Consider the following 14,621-nt stretch of genomic DNA (forward strand, 5'->3'; position numbering starts at 1 on the left):
ACAAGGCAGTGTACTTAAAGGGGAAATGCGCATGTCTCTCTCTCACACACACACGGTGTGTCTGTGATGCTGTCTCCCCTCCCTCCATTCCTGCTGCCTTGTAGAGTGTGAGAGTTAACCCTCAAGGGCTCAGCCAATTGCTAGTTCATCATTTAGCAGTAAGGCATTCCCTGGGAAATATCCCACCCTCTGACTCCTCCACCTCAACCAAGCTTCACAATCATCATCACTGTGTACCAGTATTAAATTGTTTGTTTAAAACGTATAGAGTGTGTGTGTGTGTGCGTGTGTGTATTCTTTTTTGTCTGGTGAAAAAAAATTCCCTGGAACCTAACCTCCTCATTTATATTAATTCTTATGGGGAAATTGGATTCGCTTAACATCGTTTTGCTTAAAGTCGCATTTTTCAGGAACATAACTACAATGTTAAGTGAGGAGTTACTGTATACTACTATTTAAGTATTGTGATGGGGCAAGGCCAGATGGCTATAGTAAAGTAGTGGGAGACATATATATTAGCCACAGGCTAAACAAATCCTTGCTACCAGGATAAGCAAATGGCAGCTGCTCCAGGTCAATTAAGACACCCGGGGCCAATTAAGATCTTTCCAGAAGGCAGGGAAGACAGTGGGTTGATTGATACACCTGAAGCCAATCAGGGGCTGGCTGAAACTAGTTAAAAGCCTCCCAGTTAGTCAGGTGTGCGTGGGTGTCAGGAGCTGTAGGAGGAAGCTGCGCTATTGGAGGAACTGAGCAGTACAAACCATCCCGGGCACAAGGAAGGAGGCCCTCAGGTAAGGGTGAAGTAGACATTAAGGAGCTGGGGGCTGCTGTGGGGAAGTGGCCCAGGGAATTGTATGCGTCCTGTTTCCAAAAAGTCAGCTACCATAGCTGATGCTATTAGGGTCCCTGGGCTGGAGCCCGGAGTAGAGGGTGGACCCAGGCTCCCCCCTTCCCTCCCCTCGAATTAATCACTGAAACTGGGAGACAACAGAGACTGTGCAAGGGAGAGTAGCTTCTCCTCACCTCCCTTGCTAGCTATGATGAAAATGGCTCGGTAGGCTGTGACCCTTGCCTCTAGAGAGAAAAGGGCTACGTGGAGGGTCACAGTGAGCCTTTGAGGCTAGTGAAATCTGCCAGGAAGTGCGGGACCCACAGAGACGAGGACAGAGCTTTGTCACAGTATGTAGTGTATGTGTAGGGCCCTACCAAATTCACAGTCCGTTTTGGTCAATTTCACGGTCATAGGATTTTAAAAATAGTCAGTTTCAGATGTTTACATCTGAAATTTCACACTGTTGTAATCATGAGGGTCCTGACCCAAAAGAAGGTTTTGGGGGGGATGTAAGGTTATTGTAGGGGATTGTGGGATTGCCACCCTTACTTCTGCACTGCTGCTGGCAAGGGCGCTGCCTTCAGAACTGGGCAGCCAGAGAGCAGCGGCTGCAGGCCGGGCACTAAGCTTTAAACTCAGCGCCACCACCAGCAGCTGCACAGAAGCGAAGGTCACAGGGTATGGGAAGGTGGGTTACCATACGTCCATGTTTTCCTGGCAGCTTCCCGCCTGGGTCGGGGACTGGCAGCTGGGTCTGCAGCCTCTCTGCAATGGGGGTGACAGCTTGAGCTGCAGCTTCTCCACAAGGGGGAGTGACAGCTCGAGTCACAATTTCTCCACACAGGGGAGGGGATGACAGCTCAAGCCGCAGCCTCTATGCATTGGAGGGAGGGTTGATAGTTTGGGTCGCAACCTCTCCACCCAGGTCGGGGGCTGACAGCTGGGGCTGCAGCCTCTCCGTGTGCTGGGGAGGGAGGTGACAGTTGGGGCTGCAGTCTCCCGCCAGGGTCAGGATCTGTCCCAGCCAGCAGCCACAGAACTTCCTGCAACCGGAGAGGTTCCCAGAGGTGGGTCTGACCCTGCTCCCGGAGCAGACCCTGCAGGGGAAGAGGAAGTCCTATCTGGCAGGAATGTTCTGAGGCATAATTAATGTTTTACAAACTCTATGAAATGCTAAGTTTTACTGTTATTGTAGGACCCTGCTTATCAACGCTACTTATCTTGAGATCCATTATAAAGGACTGAACTTTGCAAATTAGTAAGCAAATAAACTTGATTCAAATATGCCTTTCCTTTTGACAGTTGTATTATTTTTTTTACTTATTATAACACATCAGGCTATACTATTAAAATGGTATGGGGTATATTTTGTAAAATGAATTGTCAAAAAATAAGGGACCTCAGTACAGTGCTTTAGTATTAAATAGTTGCTGAGAAGTGTTGGAGTATTTTCCAAAAGGAAGTGATGGAAGCTCAGTCTCTTGGGATTTTTAAAACTAGACCAGACAAGACGCTAGAAAATGTACTGTCAAGAACATTGCATCAGCAGTGAAATACACTGAATGACCTAATAGAGCTATTCCATTTTTAGTTTCTATGAAGTGGAGACAGGCTGTTCTAATTTTGTGTGTGGATTAGAAATTGTGAATCAGTGAGGCCAGCAGCAATAAAGAAATTCACCCTCTCTTTATCCATGATGCATTTCATCATATTGTAAACACAGTTTAAAGTGTTTTTTTTATTTTGTTTTGTTTTGCTAGTGTGCCTCTTTCTCAGCTAAGGAACATGATTACAGATGTTGTCAGAACCTTAAAATTTATGTATGGTTCTTTGGACAGGTAAGTGCTTCCAAAGGATATGTTTTTATTAACTAATTTTGAGGTTAACTCTCAGACAGCAAGCTTCTATACCAAGTGTTTTGCTTTTAGTATTTACATGGCTTTGCACTGGATTCTATAGCACTGAAAGCCTGATGTCTGTATGTTCTTGTCTGTTTTTGTTCCAACCGTACACTAATAAAATTCTTTTAACCTTCTTTGATAAGCAATTTTTTTTTTAATAGCTTTGGTCCTGATCATGCAAAGACTTGCATGTGTGCTTAACTTTAGGCATGTCAGAAGGTCCATTGAAGCCACTGGGACCTATTCTTGTAGACTTTTAGGTGGATCACATTATTAGATTTTTACTAAAATGTACAATCCATAATTTTTAACTTTATTTGAGGCAGGGACTGTCTTCCTCTATGTTCAGAAATCACCTAGCACATTTTGAATGCTACTGCAATTTTCAATAATAATGCCAAGGGCCGATGTTAGTATAATTTCAGTGTGAAAATCATAATAGTTATTTCTATTCCTGTGTTAAATAGCAAAAAAATATATGTTGTCAAATTATTCTGCCTAGAACAAATGACATCGGGTCTCATGTTTACTCTAATAAGCATGCACACACCACTTCTTATACGTGGGCAAGTTTCAAAGATACATGTACACAGCTGTCAGTATATCTCAGAAAAGAATCAAACACTGAATAAGATGGATAAATCAGTTTATTTTGTACAACTTTAGGAGACACTTGGAATAGTAGAATTTTTTTCTCATTTTCTGAAGGTAATATGAAGAACATGCTATAGTATAATCTTTTTTATTTAAAATTGTTTTGGTTGACATCAATTAAACAATAGTCAACATTGGCAGGTACATTAAAAAGTCATTAAATATCCTAAAGAAAAGGAGCAGGTAGACTCATCCAGGCCACCAGAGAGATGAATGTCTTTTAGAGCCATATTTCAAAATCTGCAATTTGCTGTAAGAAGTGAACTGCAGAACTATTGGTATTACGAAGTACCAGTTGTTTTCCTAGCAAACCTATTTTTATTCTGGGTAACAACCTTGTGTTTTTTTGTTGTTTAGCACTGAGTGGGTTTTTTTGTTTGTTTTGTTTTAATCCAAATGGAGTATCTACTATAGCATAGAGGATTATACAAACAAGGTACCAGTCTCGCAATGTTATTTTAACTTCCAGTTCATGTTTGTTCAGTGCTTTTTGCCAGGTGGAAAACGTTTCCCGCTTGGATCATTTTTTCAACCTGTTCTTCCAGCGAGCAATTCAGCCTGCCAGACTCAACTCGAACACCAGCCCCAGTGCTCAGCACTACGATAGCTGCAGTGCATTGTTTTTAGACAATCTCCCAGGGGTACGCTGGCTAACGCTGCCACAAGAAATCAAGGTAATCTCCTTCACAAATCTCTTAAGAAGGACTTTTACATGAGGAACAGTTACTCTAGAGACCACATGCTCCCCTTGGAAATCTATCAATGTCCCCATTGAGTTAAATCTGCTCCTTGTAGCATAAATTTGCAATGTATGGTTTCTATTCCCAGCAAGAAGGGATAGGTGATAGCATGTATCAGCAGACAAAGAACCAATGTCACCATGTCCATAGAGCCAATCATGCTACAATAGGACTAGAGAGAGATCCGGACAATGTGCAAGGGGCTAGCACACTGCATATAATGCCCCAGCATCTGGGGGGGTTGGTGACAAGATTTCCCTTGAATCCTTGGGTTCCACATAGTTAACAGGCACAGCCACTGCATTTTCCCTGCCAGCACTAATCACAACCTCTCTCCCTGAAGAGATATGTCATGTTCTGTCCCCCGTCAGCCTGCTGCACATTTTTCTCATATTTTGTACATTTTCTTATATTCTGTTATGCAAAGGAAAGATTCCAATTGTAAGAAGAAAAAATCCAATATTGTATAGATGAACTACAAATATCTACCAAATTCAGAGCCTGAATAATGAATACCTAGTTATGTGAAGTAGGAAATGTTTATTTTTAAATATGTAAAGCTTTTGCATCCAATCAAATAGGTGTGCTGTAATTGCAATATATGCTTATATTCTGCTGGCCATAGCCTCTTTCCTTTGCGTTCCTTCACACACTGCTATCTATGAACTAAAGTATTTAAAAGAATTAATACAATTTAATACAAACCAAAACATTTGCTTTACAGAAGAGGCTGTCTCCACTTTAGTTTAAAATATCTTGTTTCACTGATTTTTGTGTATGTAATACTTACTAAATCTTCAGTCAAATAACTTGCATCTTCCAAATAAAGCCAGTTTAGACTGTATATCATTTAAATAGGAAGAAACTCAGTATACAGTAATACATAATCAAACACTTTAAAAGATTCTTATTACCTGACCAAAAGGCTATTTTTGAGCAGTTATCAAATTGTGAATGCGAGTGGGAAGAAGCAGATCTTCTTTGTGTTTCAGTACATTGCCACCTACAAAGTGACTTTTCTTGTATTGGAGATGGTCTAAAATGACCCTATTTTTTGTCATAAAGACATTCCTGCTCTACACAAGTCATTAACCTCTAACTTCTGATAAGGATGCTTACAGCCCACCTGTGCTGTGGGGATTGTATGGGTTGGTGGATGAAGTATACGGATTCTCTCTTAATATAATGATGCCAAATGATAGAGATACTTTTAGCAATAAATGTAGTCTTGTTTAAACCTGTGAAAATTGCATACTATACCGTATAATCTCTTAAAGCATCTCAGTTCCTATATGTCATCTATAACATTGCTAGCCTATACAGCAGTATCCCTGACAGCAGGGAAACTCATTAATTTTTAACAGCACTTTATCTAATTTAGTATTTTAACATTTTATCTGAATTGTTAAACTGAACAAATGTCTCTTTAGTTGAACAATGAGGGCTGCAGGAGTACTGTACCAGACATGTAGCTTTACTAACACACTCATGCATTCAATGGCTTTATTCTTGATCATGCCGAGCATTATTATTACTATGACTTTTAATTTTTTTGATTTTGAAAATCCTACTCAGTTTAAAAAAATTATAATCCAGTCTGATGTCAGGTCAATGGAATTATAGTATTAAAACCCTTGATTATGGCTTCCAGGATGTCTTATTCAACAATTATTTCCACTATCTACCATATATATATATTATAAACATTTCTAAAATAACCTAGATTAAAAGAGAATCTGATTAGCTGACAGGTTCTGGACCATGCAGTTAACTCAGTAGTAGACACATGTCAGGAACCATTAAGCATATTCTTTTACCACTTAACCGTAGGCTTATGAAAACACAGGAAAAGTAGTAGGGAAAATTTGACTGAGATATAGCCTTATTATTTTTAATATACCATTTTCTTGTTTATGTGCAGTGAAACTTATGCCAAAATTTAAAGGCAGCTTTTTGTTGGAGTCAGGGGGTCAGTGTACAAATGAGGCTGAGAGCTGCCAGTCTTTTATCCCCATCCACCAGGACACATGCTTAAGTTCCCTGGTTGAGAAGGAAGAGAGGAGTTGTCAGTCCCTACCTGGGTCAAGAAGCAGGTCCATAAGTCACTGCCTGGGACATAGACTAAAGAGGCTGACCTTATGGTGCATCTTGTAGCCTGTGCTGTTCATAAGATTTAGTACCATACAAAATTCTGATTAAAAAGCTATCACTACAAAAAATCAGTATACTTCATATAAAATGAAGTCAAACTTAGTTAACTGATAGATCTCAAAGTAATTGTAAATAGAGAGTCATCATACTGTGGGGCATTTCTGATGGGATCCTACAGGAATCTGTTCTTGAACAAATGCAATATCAAAATCTTTACCAGTTATCTGTAAGGAAATAAAAAATCTTTACTGGTAGTTTGCCAGTACTACCAACTTTGGTAGAGTTAATTAGGACATATCTGTTCTACAAAGTGATCTGGATCACATGATCTAGGCTCATTGTATTAAAGCACATGTTGTTCCAGCTAACTGCAGTTATCAAATTGGTTTGTCCAGGAACCAAGAATGCAGGTCACGCTTACAGGATGGGGACTGTATTTTGGAAATCGGAGACATAAGGGTCATGATGAATAACCAGCCAAATATGCACTACCTGTACGATGCAGTGGCTAAGAAATAAAATGTGATCCATGGGTGGATAAGCAGGTGAATATGAAGTAGAAATATGGAGATATTACCACTGTATACTGCATTCGTTCATAATAGTCCCTTCTGGCCTTAAGATCTATTATGACTTGAACTTATCTATGAGCAGATCTAATAGGTAAGATGTGTACCAGCCACAATCTTATGTGCACTTGGAGTGGGGGGTTTCAGTTTATACAACTGGACACTGATTTCCAAAAATGTTGTTAGGGAAATGAATTGAAGGCTTAAATGTGAGTATATACTGTAGTTCTAGGATGAAGCTCTAAAGACACTGAATCCATGTAGTCACAAGAAATCAGCAGCTTGCACTGGATCAGCTTGACAAAACAGAGCCTTTGTAATGGAGAATGAAGGGTGCCTGCTACCTTGGAAAATGACATTTTGACTTCAAAAGATCAAGATTGCTGTTTTTGGTTTTTATTGCGTGAATTCAATAAAACTCCTGTTCTGATGTTTACAACAGGGCATATTTCTAGCCCACTCATGCTCTTTTAGCACTAATTTAAAGATTCTTAACTTTTACAAGCAAACCTTGTAGGTTTTGTTTTGGTAGGAAGAATGTCAAGACCCAGGGAGTCAAAAATATGGCCATATAAGCAGCTGGCTATTAAATAAATGTTTTTTTTAAAAGACAGGCACAATTTTTAAGTAAAATAACTCAAATTTGGAGCAGTCTTTTTACAGGTAGTAGAAAAAATTATCATCTCTGTTCAATTTCCAGTTGAAAAAAATCTTGAAATAACCTTTGTCAATGTGCACATTTTACTGGACTTGGTATGCTGTAATAATTTTTACATTGTATTTTGATTTAAGAAGTGTCTGATAACATGAGCAAGCACAGCTGTAAGGTTTAGTGGACCTCTTTGATCCCCCCCCCCCCCCCTTTTTTTTTTCATTTCACTTCACATAATATATACAGGGATATCTTTTGAAGTATGTATATATACAGGTCGTGAAAAATTTATCTGACATATTCTACACCAAGAACTATACGTGTTAACCAGAATGAAAAATACATGTGCTGCTACACACCTTTGCCCCCTACCCCACTTCCTAAAGACATGCCCCTGTAATTTAAAGGGAAAAAATAATTATATGCTGGACAGTGTAGTATATTCAGTTCTAGCACATGGTCAATCAGCGACCTAATACACTTTTTGAAAGGTAATTTATTGCATCTCTTTTGTTTTTATAACCTTTCTTTTCCAACCTTCACACCACTGTTTCTTTCTTTTCTGTAATAAATAATGGTTATTTGCAGTGTTGTTGTAGACCTGTTGGTCCCAGAATATTGGAGAGACAAGGTGGGTGAGGTAATATCTTTTTATTGAACCAGTTTCTGTTGGTGAAAGACACAATCATTCAAGCTTACACAAAGCTCTTGTTCAGGTCTGGGAAAGGCACTCAAAAGTGTCACAACTAAATACAAGGGTGGAATAGATAAGGTGTTTGCACATGTTGCAAGATGAAAACCACGTGTGATATGGTGGTCTTTGTCTTTTATCATTTTTTTGTATGAGTTCATTCAAAAGTGTAGTGACTGTTCTGTTTCACCCACATAATTGTCATTTAGTGCATCATATGAGGTGCACCCCATGTTGTGATAGGCATATGTAGGACCCATGGATCTTGAAGGGTATGTTGGGGTGGGTATTGATCATCGTAGCACTGAAGATATGTCTGCGGGTTTTGGATCTGTTGTTCTGGTAGGAGCTGGAGCCTCTTTGAGTTGGTGTTTCCTGGTCTGTGGGCAGCTTGCTTCTGACAATGAGCTTAGAGAGGTTGGGGGGGGTTGTTTGAAGACCAGAAGAGGGGGTTCAGGAAAGACTTCTTGCAAGATGTGGTCTCCACTGAGTATGGGTTGTAACTGTTTAATGATACATATGGGTTCCAGCGTGAGTGGTAGGTGACAACGAGGGGTGTATGGTCTGAGGGGGTTTTTCCCCAGGGCTTTGGAGCGGAGCCCGGAGCTGGAACCCAGAGCAGTAGGTTTGTGCCCGGAGCTGGAGCGGAGCCAGAGCGGAGCAATTGAAAAATTTGATTGCTCCAAATCCCTGGTATTGAATCAGGTTCTCTCAGAGTATTTGGGTGGCCCATTGCATATGCCAGGGGTGGCCAAACTGTGGCTTGTTTGCCACATGCAGCTCTTTTACCATTAAAGTGCAGCTTGCGGAGCCCCCTACACCACCCTCCCATTCTCCACCTACCAGACTGGAGGGGTGGGGGGGAGAGCTTGTGACCTCTGCCATGCAGCGGGGAGGGGGGGTCTCAGGGCTTCAGCCCAGTTGGGCACACCTGCTGGGGCTTGGGGCTTCAGCAGGAGCAGGGCTGAAACCCCAAGCCCTGTCAGGCACCTCCCATGGGGCTGAAGCCCCGAGCCCCATCAGGCATCTCCCACAGGGCTGAAGCCCGAGCCCTGGCAAGTGTGCCATAGCTCTCAAACTTCTAAAAATTGTTGTATGCAAGTCGGAGGGTCAGTAAATTTGGCCACTCCTGGCATATGCAATCTCCTCCTTCAGTGGAGTGTCTTTGTTTGGTGAAGTCAGCTTTAATTGTGTAAAGGGGTGTAACCCAGATTTTCTCCTCAGAAGATGTTCTGTGGTGTCTGAGTGCCTGTCTGTAGATAACAGATTTATTGATGTGTTTGGGGTGGTTACTAGATCTGTGAAGTAAGTGTGGTGATCCATAACTATATAGGTGTTAACTGCCCGCTTCACCTTGAATGGTCGCTCCTTATCTGTTCCACCCTTCTATTTAGTGTGACACTCTGAATACATTTACCTGACCTGAAGAACAGCTCTGTGAAGCTTGAAAGCTTATATCTTTCACTTACAGAAGTTTAGTCAATAAGGCTATGTTTACAACTAGCACTTTTGTTGGTAAAACTTTTGTCGGTCAGGGGTGTGAAAAAACACACCCTGACTGACATAAGTTACATCAACAGAAGCATCGATGTGGATAGCGCCATGTCGGTGGGAGACGCTCTCCCGCTTACGTAGCTATCGCTGCTCGTTGCAGGTGGTTTAATTATGCTGACGAGAGAGCTCTCTCCCATCTGCAAAGAGCGGCTAGATGGGAGACCTTATAATACTGCAGCTGCATTGGTACAGATGTGCCGCTGTAAGGTCTCGAGTGTAGATGTAGCCTAAAAAATACTACCTCACCCACTTTGTCTCTCTAATAAATAAAGGTGTATTTTTTTCTGCTGTGTTTTCAGGGCCTGTTCACTCTTTTTTCTTTCTCCCTCCACTGTCATATTGCTCTTTCTCTTCGTTGTGTTCTCTGCATCCCCTTATATCTTATCTCCTTTTTCTCCCCAAAAATCTCTCTTCCCTTCTTCTTTCCTCATGTCTCCCATCAGTCTCTCTCTCTCTCTCCCATCCACATAACCCATACACACACCTGCATCAACTCTCTCAACCACCCCCTTAGAAATACATACGGGTTGGAAATATATCAGACATCTAAAACTCAGAAGACTAAACCTACTAGTTAAGACTGATAAAAGCATAGGGGAATCCACCATCCAGGAGCAACATTTAACTAAGAAGCCAATCTCCGCCACTTCCCAGTTGATGGAATTCCTACCTAAGACTCCATAGGTTCTGAAAGGGAAAAGAAGTCTCTATCTACCTCCTCCCACACAAGAGCCTTCTGGCTGCAGCCAAGGTGGGATGTTTCTGCTAGTCCTGACTGCTGCAGCTGTGGCGGGCATTTCTATTGCTTTTCTCCTGGCTCCTGCAAGGAGTGTCTCCAGTATTCAACCTCTCACCCAGCGCCTCTATTTGTACTCCTCCACTGTGAAAAGCTCAGTGCCAGCCTCTGCAGCAACAGAATGAAATTTACCTGACCTGATTCTTCCCAATTTCACTGCTGCCAGTTGGGTTCCCATTAGCAGAAGTGAAAACTGGCAATATACTGGTTAGTTTTCTTTCTCCTGCAACTTGTGAAACCTCTGACTAGCAGCAGAGATATTGTAGTTTTCTGTCTGAAAATTAAAGAAGACAGCAGTACTTACTTTCAGTTCATATTTGGAAGGTTATCTTTGCAATTGTAAGGGCTAGAAATTTGAGTTTGTTGGGGCTTTATTTTGTTTTTGTTTTAAATAAAAGCTTGGATTCTGCAGAAATGAAGGCGCTTACTTGGGAAAACTTGCTACTTACCACAGACTTTTCAAGCACTGTATATATAGCTGTGGTTTTTTTATTCTCATGTTAATCTCTAATTCTGACATCTGTCCCCCCAAAGAAAATATATGAAAGGCATTTCTGTGAGTCTGATACTCTTGGGGAAGTGAAATTTGAACTTTCTATCTGACTCTGTTTTGGAGAGAGAAAGCCAAGAAAGTAACAGGAAAATCTTTGAAAAATATATAAGGACATTTTTAAACCCCTATGTTTCTGAAATTCTTTGTGTCCACATTTTTCAGAAAAGTTATACTGTGTAACAAGTTGAAATTCCTGGGGGATTGGTTTTGGTGAAGTTGGGAGTGGGTTAAAAATTGGGTTTATATTTGGAAGCTAGTTTCAACCTTCATTAGGGAAGAACTGGCAATCCTCCTTAATAATAAAAATAAGAATATCAGTTCTGTGTGGAATAAATGTATAATTTAGTTCTAAACCAAGAGAGAAGTCGAGAGGCATGATTATTTGTGACTGCCAACAGCATGGTTGACATTTCTGTACATCTGAAAAACTTACTATATCTCAGTAAGAGATAGCTTGTTTACAGAACCCAAAAGGGGTGCCATGGCCTTTTTAAAATTCTTTTCATTAAGTAGCATATTTGTCATGAACCTAGGTGGCTGCTATTATGTTCTTTAACTAAAAGTATTTTTAGTAAAATTTATATTAATCAACAGCTCCTGAAGCTAAAAAATATGCAAGCTTATTGCTGTTTGAGTAGAACAAAGGTAACGTGTGAGAAAGTTTTGGAAATTTCCATAGAGACAAAAAGTAAATCCAAAGTGAAAAAGATTTTTCTAATAACTCAGCTGGATACTAAAGCTTTGCCAGCTTTCAGGGGAGCCTCCTGCCTTCAAGTTTTAGTCTATGAAGAAAGTAAGATTGACATCTCCTTTATATAAAACAGTGGGTTCAGGAGACAGACAAGCAGAGTGATTTTTCCATCATTCCAAGAAGAGGGAAATATGCAGAAATTGGAAAAGATTTTTCTTTAATCTTTTGGAGAATTCAGATGTTCTTGATCTTTGATGTTATTAATGCAAAAAGTATGGACAATTTTTTACCATTTCCCTATAAAGTAATGAATAATGACTCTTAATCTTGTGAGGCTACCAGTACTATGTCATAGTAATTGTCAGTATATTTGTTGGAAAAATATGTTCGTATCTACCATTTCAATATTTCAGATGGAAATTGACACAGCGCTGAGTGATTTGGAGGCAGCTGATTTTGCAGAGCTGGTAAGGAGCATGTTTTTATAGGGCAGGCGATTTGTGCTGTTCACATTCAGTAGTTTGAAGAAATCTTGGATCAAAGCCCATTAGTTTTCTTAAACAACTAAAAGTCAAAGCAAGCTATGTCACAATGATGTAACAGTCATCCTGCCATGCGGGCAGGGGACTGGACTCGATGACCTCTCGAGGTCCGTTCCAGTCCTTGAATCTATGAATCCATATTTTTTCTTGATTTGTAGTAAAAGTTTAAAGAACTTTTTCCTTTTTTACTTCTTGAATTTCTCTCTGTAGTTACACCAGTAACTATAGGGACACTGAGTGGAAACTAGATCTGATATAATTGCAAGCTTGGCTGATGCTTAGCTCAGCTAAAAAGCCATTCTTTGCTACAACAGGGATATTTTCTTTTTCAGTTAATAGTAAAAATCAACTTCTTCTCTTTCTTTCAAGTAGTTATGGATAGTCCTTAAAATTGCTGTACAGCATTAAGAACAAAACTCATCAATCTTAAGAAAGCAACTAACTGTCTCAGTAACAGAAAGGCTAGAAGACTATGTGGTGCAATATAAGACATTGTTCTTCCCACATTTTTGTTAACACTTAATGATGTAAGCCTATTACTTGTTCCAGAATTATGATAAATGATGATATAATATATCATTGGCATAAAATTGTGTGTGTGTGTGTGTGTGTGTGTGTGTGTGTGTGTGTGTGTACAGAACTGGCTGCTTTTCTCTACACAGTACAATTATACACATTCACAGTTTTCAAGAATTTTTATCTTGGAACAAACTTGAAAGAAGCAAGTCATTCAAGCATCATTTTTTGTATGTTTTTTACTACATATCAAATGGTGAGAGATAAATATGTTTATACTTATGAAAGTTTTCTCCTCAGTATGAAAGTCCCTCTTAAAGTTTCTTCTGAAGCAAGAATTTATTTAAAAATGAAGTTATAGATGGATCTGTTATGCCCACATGTAAAGAAAATATTATTGAATATATGTACCACTGAACATTTTGAGGGTTTTGTCTTTTTTTTAAACTAATAAAATGTCTGGGACTGTAAATACAAGGCAGATGGATGTCTATAGTCCCACTTCTTGTTAAACTTTACTGTTTGTGTCTAATAGGAACCAAACCATTTGTTTCCTAAATAAAATTATTTCCTAATGATTATTGAAAATTATATTTATAAATACTGTTTTTTATTAAGCAGAGCTATATGTATCCACTACATTTAAAATTAAAGCTGCCCAGTTGAGATCTGTGTTGTGATTGTGAGAGCATTTGTCGATTAAATTAAAAGGTAAACGAATGAGTTAATGTTGGGTAACGTATTTCCGGGTACTCTGAAAAGGGACTGGTATGTCTTCCTAGATTTGCTATATGAGGTCCCTCTGCTGGCAAGAGCTATGCAACAGCTAGCTGGCTGTTATGACCTGTGAAACTTAGAGAACCCTATAAAAAAGCCATCTGCTTTACAGATAGATTAGAACTGAGTAGGAAATCTGAGTACCCGTTATGCTGTGCTGGAAATAACTATAAAAATGACTCTGCAGTGACTTGAAAACCAACAATAAAGTCTAAGTGTCATATTTTATTTATCTGTTTGTTCTAACTTCACCTCTCTGATGCTCAGCTGATAATAAATTAATATTTAAAGAAGGCACTCTGAAAAATTGAAATATTAAATAACACTGACTGTCATTTATTGGAATTAGTTTCACTTGCCTTCACTCAGTCATGTAACAATCAGGAGTTATAAATGTACTATATTTTTGTTTGCAGTCTGAAGATTACTATGACATGAGACGGTTGTATATGATTCTGGGCTCTTGTCTCTTCTATAAGGTGAGACTGTTTGAGTAAAGCATGGAGTTTTGAAAAATGCACCAAGCGGAAACATAAGCCAAGCATGAATTCCACTTGCCTGAGTTTGACAAATATGAACAATGTGTGGTCATTTTGTCTGTTTAACACTTCTTACAGACATAATTGAACTCACAGAATAGAACAAAACCATTTACTTCACAGATGCAAATAAAATATTTAAAGTCTTAAAACAATTCTTACTGTATGATATGTAGCACCAAAATATCTTTATGAAACCAGTCTTGCAAAATGTGGTGTGTGTGAAGAGATGAATGAAGAGGTACAGTAGTCAGTGATGAATTACCATATTAATTGAGAAGAGAATTATTGTGAGGTATTCTGATAGCATTGTTCTTTGCCCATCCCTGTCACTAACTGAAGGCCTCTGATTGTAACTAGTATCAGGGGGTAGCCGTGTTAGTCTGTATCTACAAAAACAACAAGGAGTCTGGTGGCACCTTAAAGACTAACAGATTTATTTGGGCATAAGCTTTCGTGG

At 39.5% G+C, this 14,621-nt stretch overlaps 1 protein-coding gene across 2 annotated transcripts in view; it reads left to right on the top strand.

The window, feature by feature from the left end:
* The window catches only part of INTU (inturned planar cell polarity protein), a 94,483-nt gene that overhangs the window by 57,417 nt on the left and 22,445 nt on the right, over positions 1–14,621 (top strand). For both annotated transcript variants that reach the window (XM_024211446.1, XM_024211445.3), the window contains exons 7-10: positions 2,596–2,673; positions 3,875–4,064; positions 12,201–12,254; positions 14,039–14,101. In XM_024211446.1, the coding sequence (XP_024067214.1) occupies positions 2,596–2,673; positions 3,875–4,064; positions 12,201–12,254; positions 14,039–14,101 (385 nt within the window). The remainder of the gene's footprint in view (positions 1–2,595; positions 2,674–3,874; positions 4,065–12,200; positions 12,255–14,038; positions 14,102–14,621) is intronic.

Source organism: Terrapene carolina, unplaced genomic scaffold (assembly GCF_002925995.2).
Source record: "Terrapene carolina triunguis isolate 2854851 unplaced genomic scaffold, T_m_triunguis-2.0 Scaffold66, whole genome shotgun sequence".
Lineage (NCBI taxonomy): Eukaryota > Metazoa > Chordata > Testudines > Emydidae > Terrapene > Terrapene triunguis.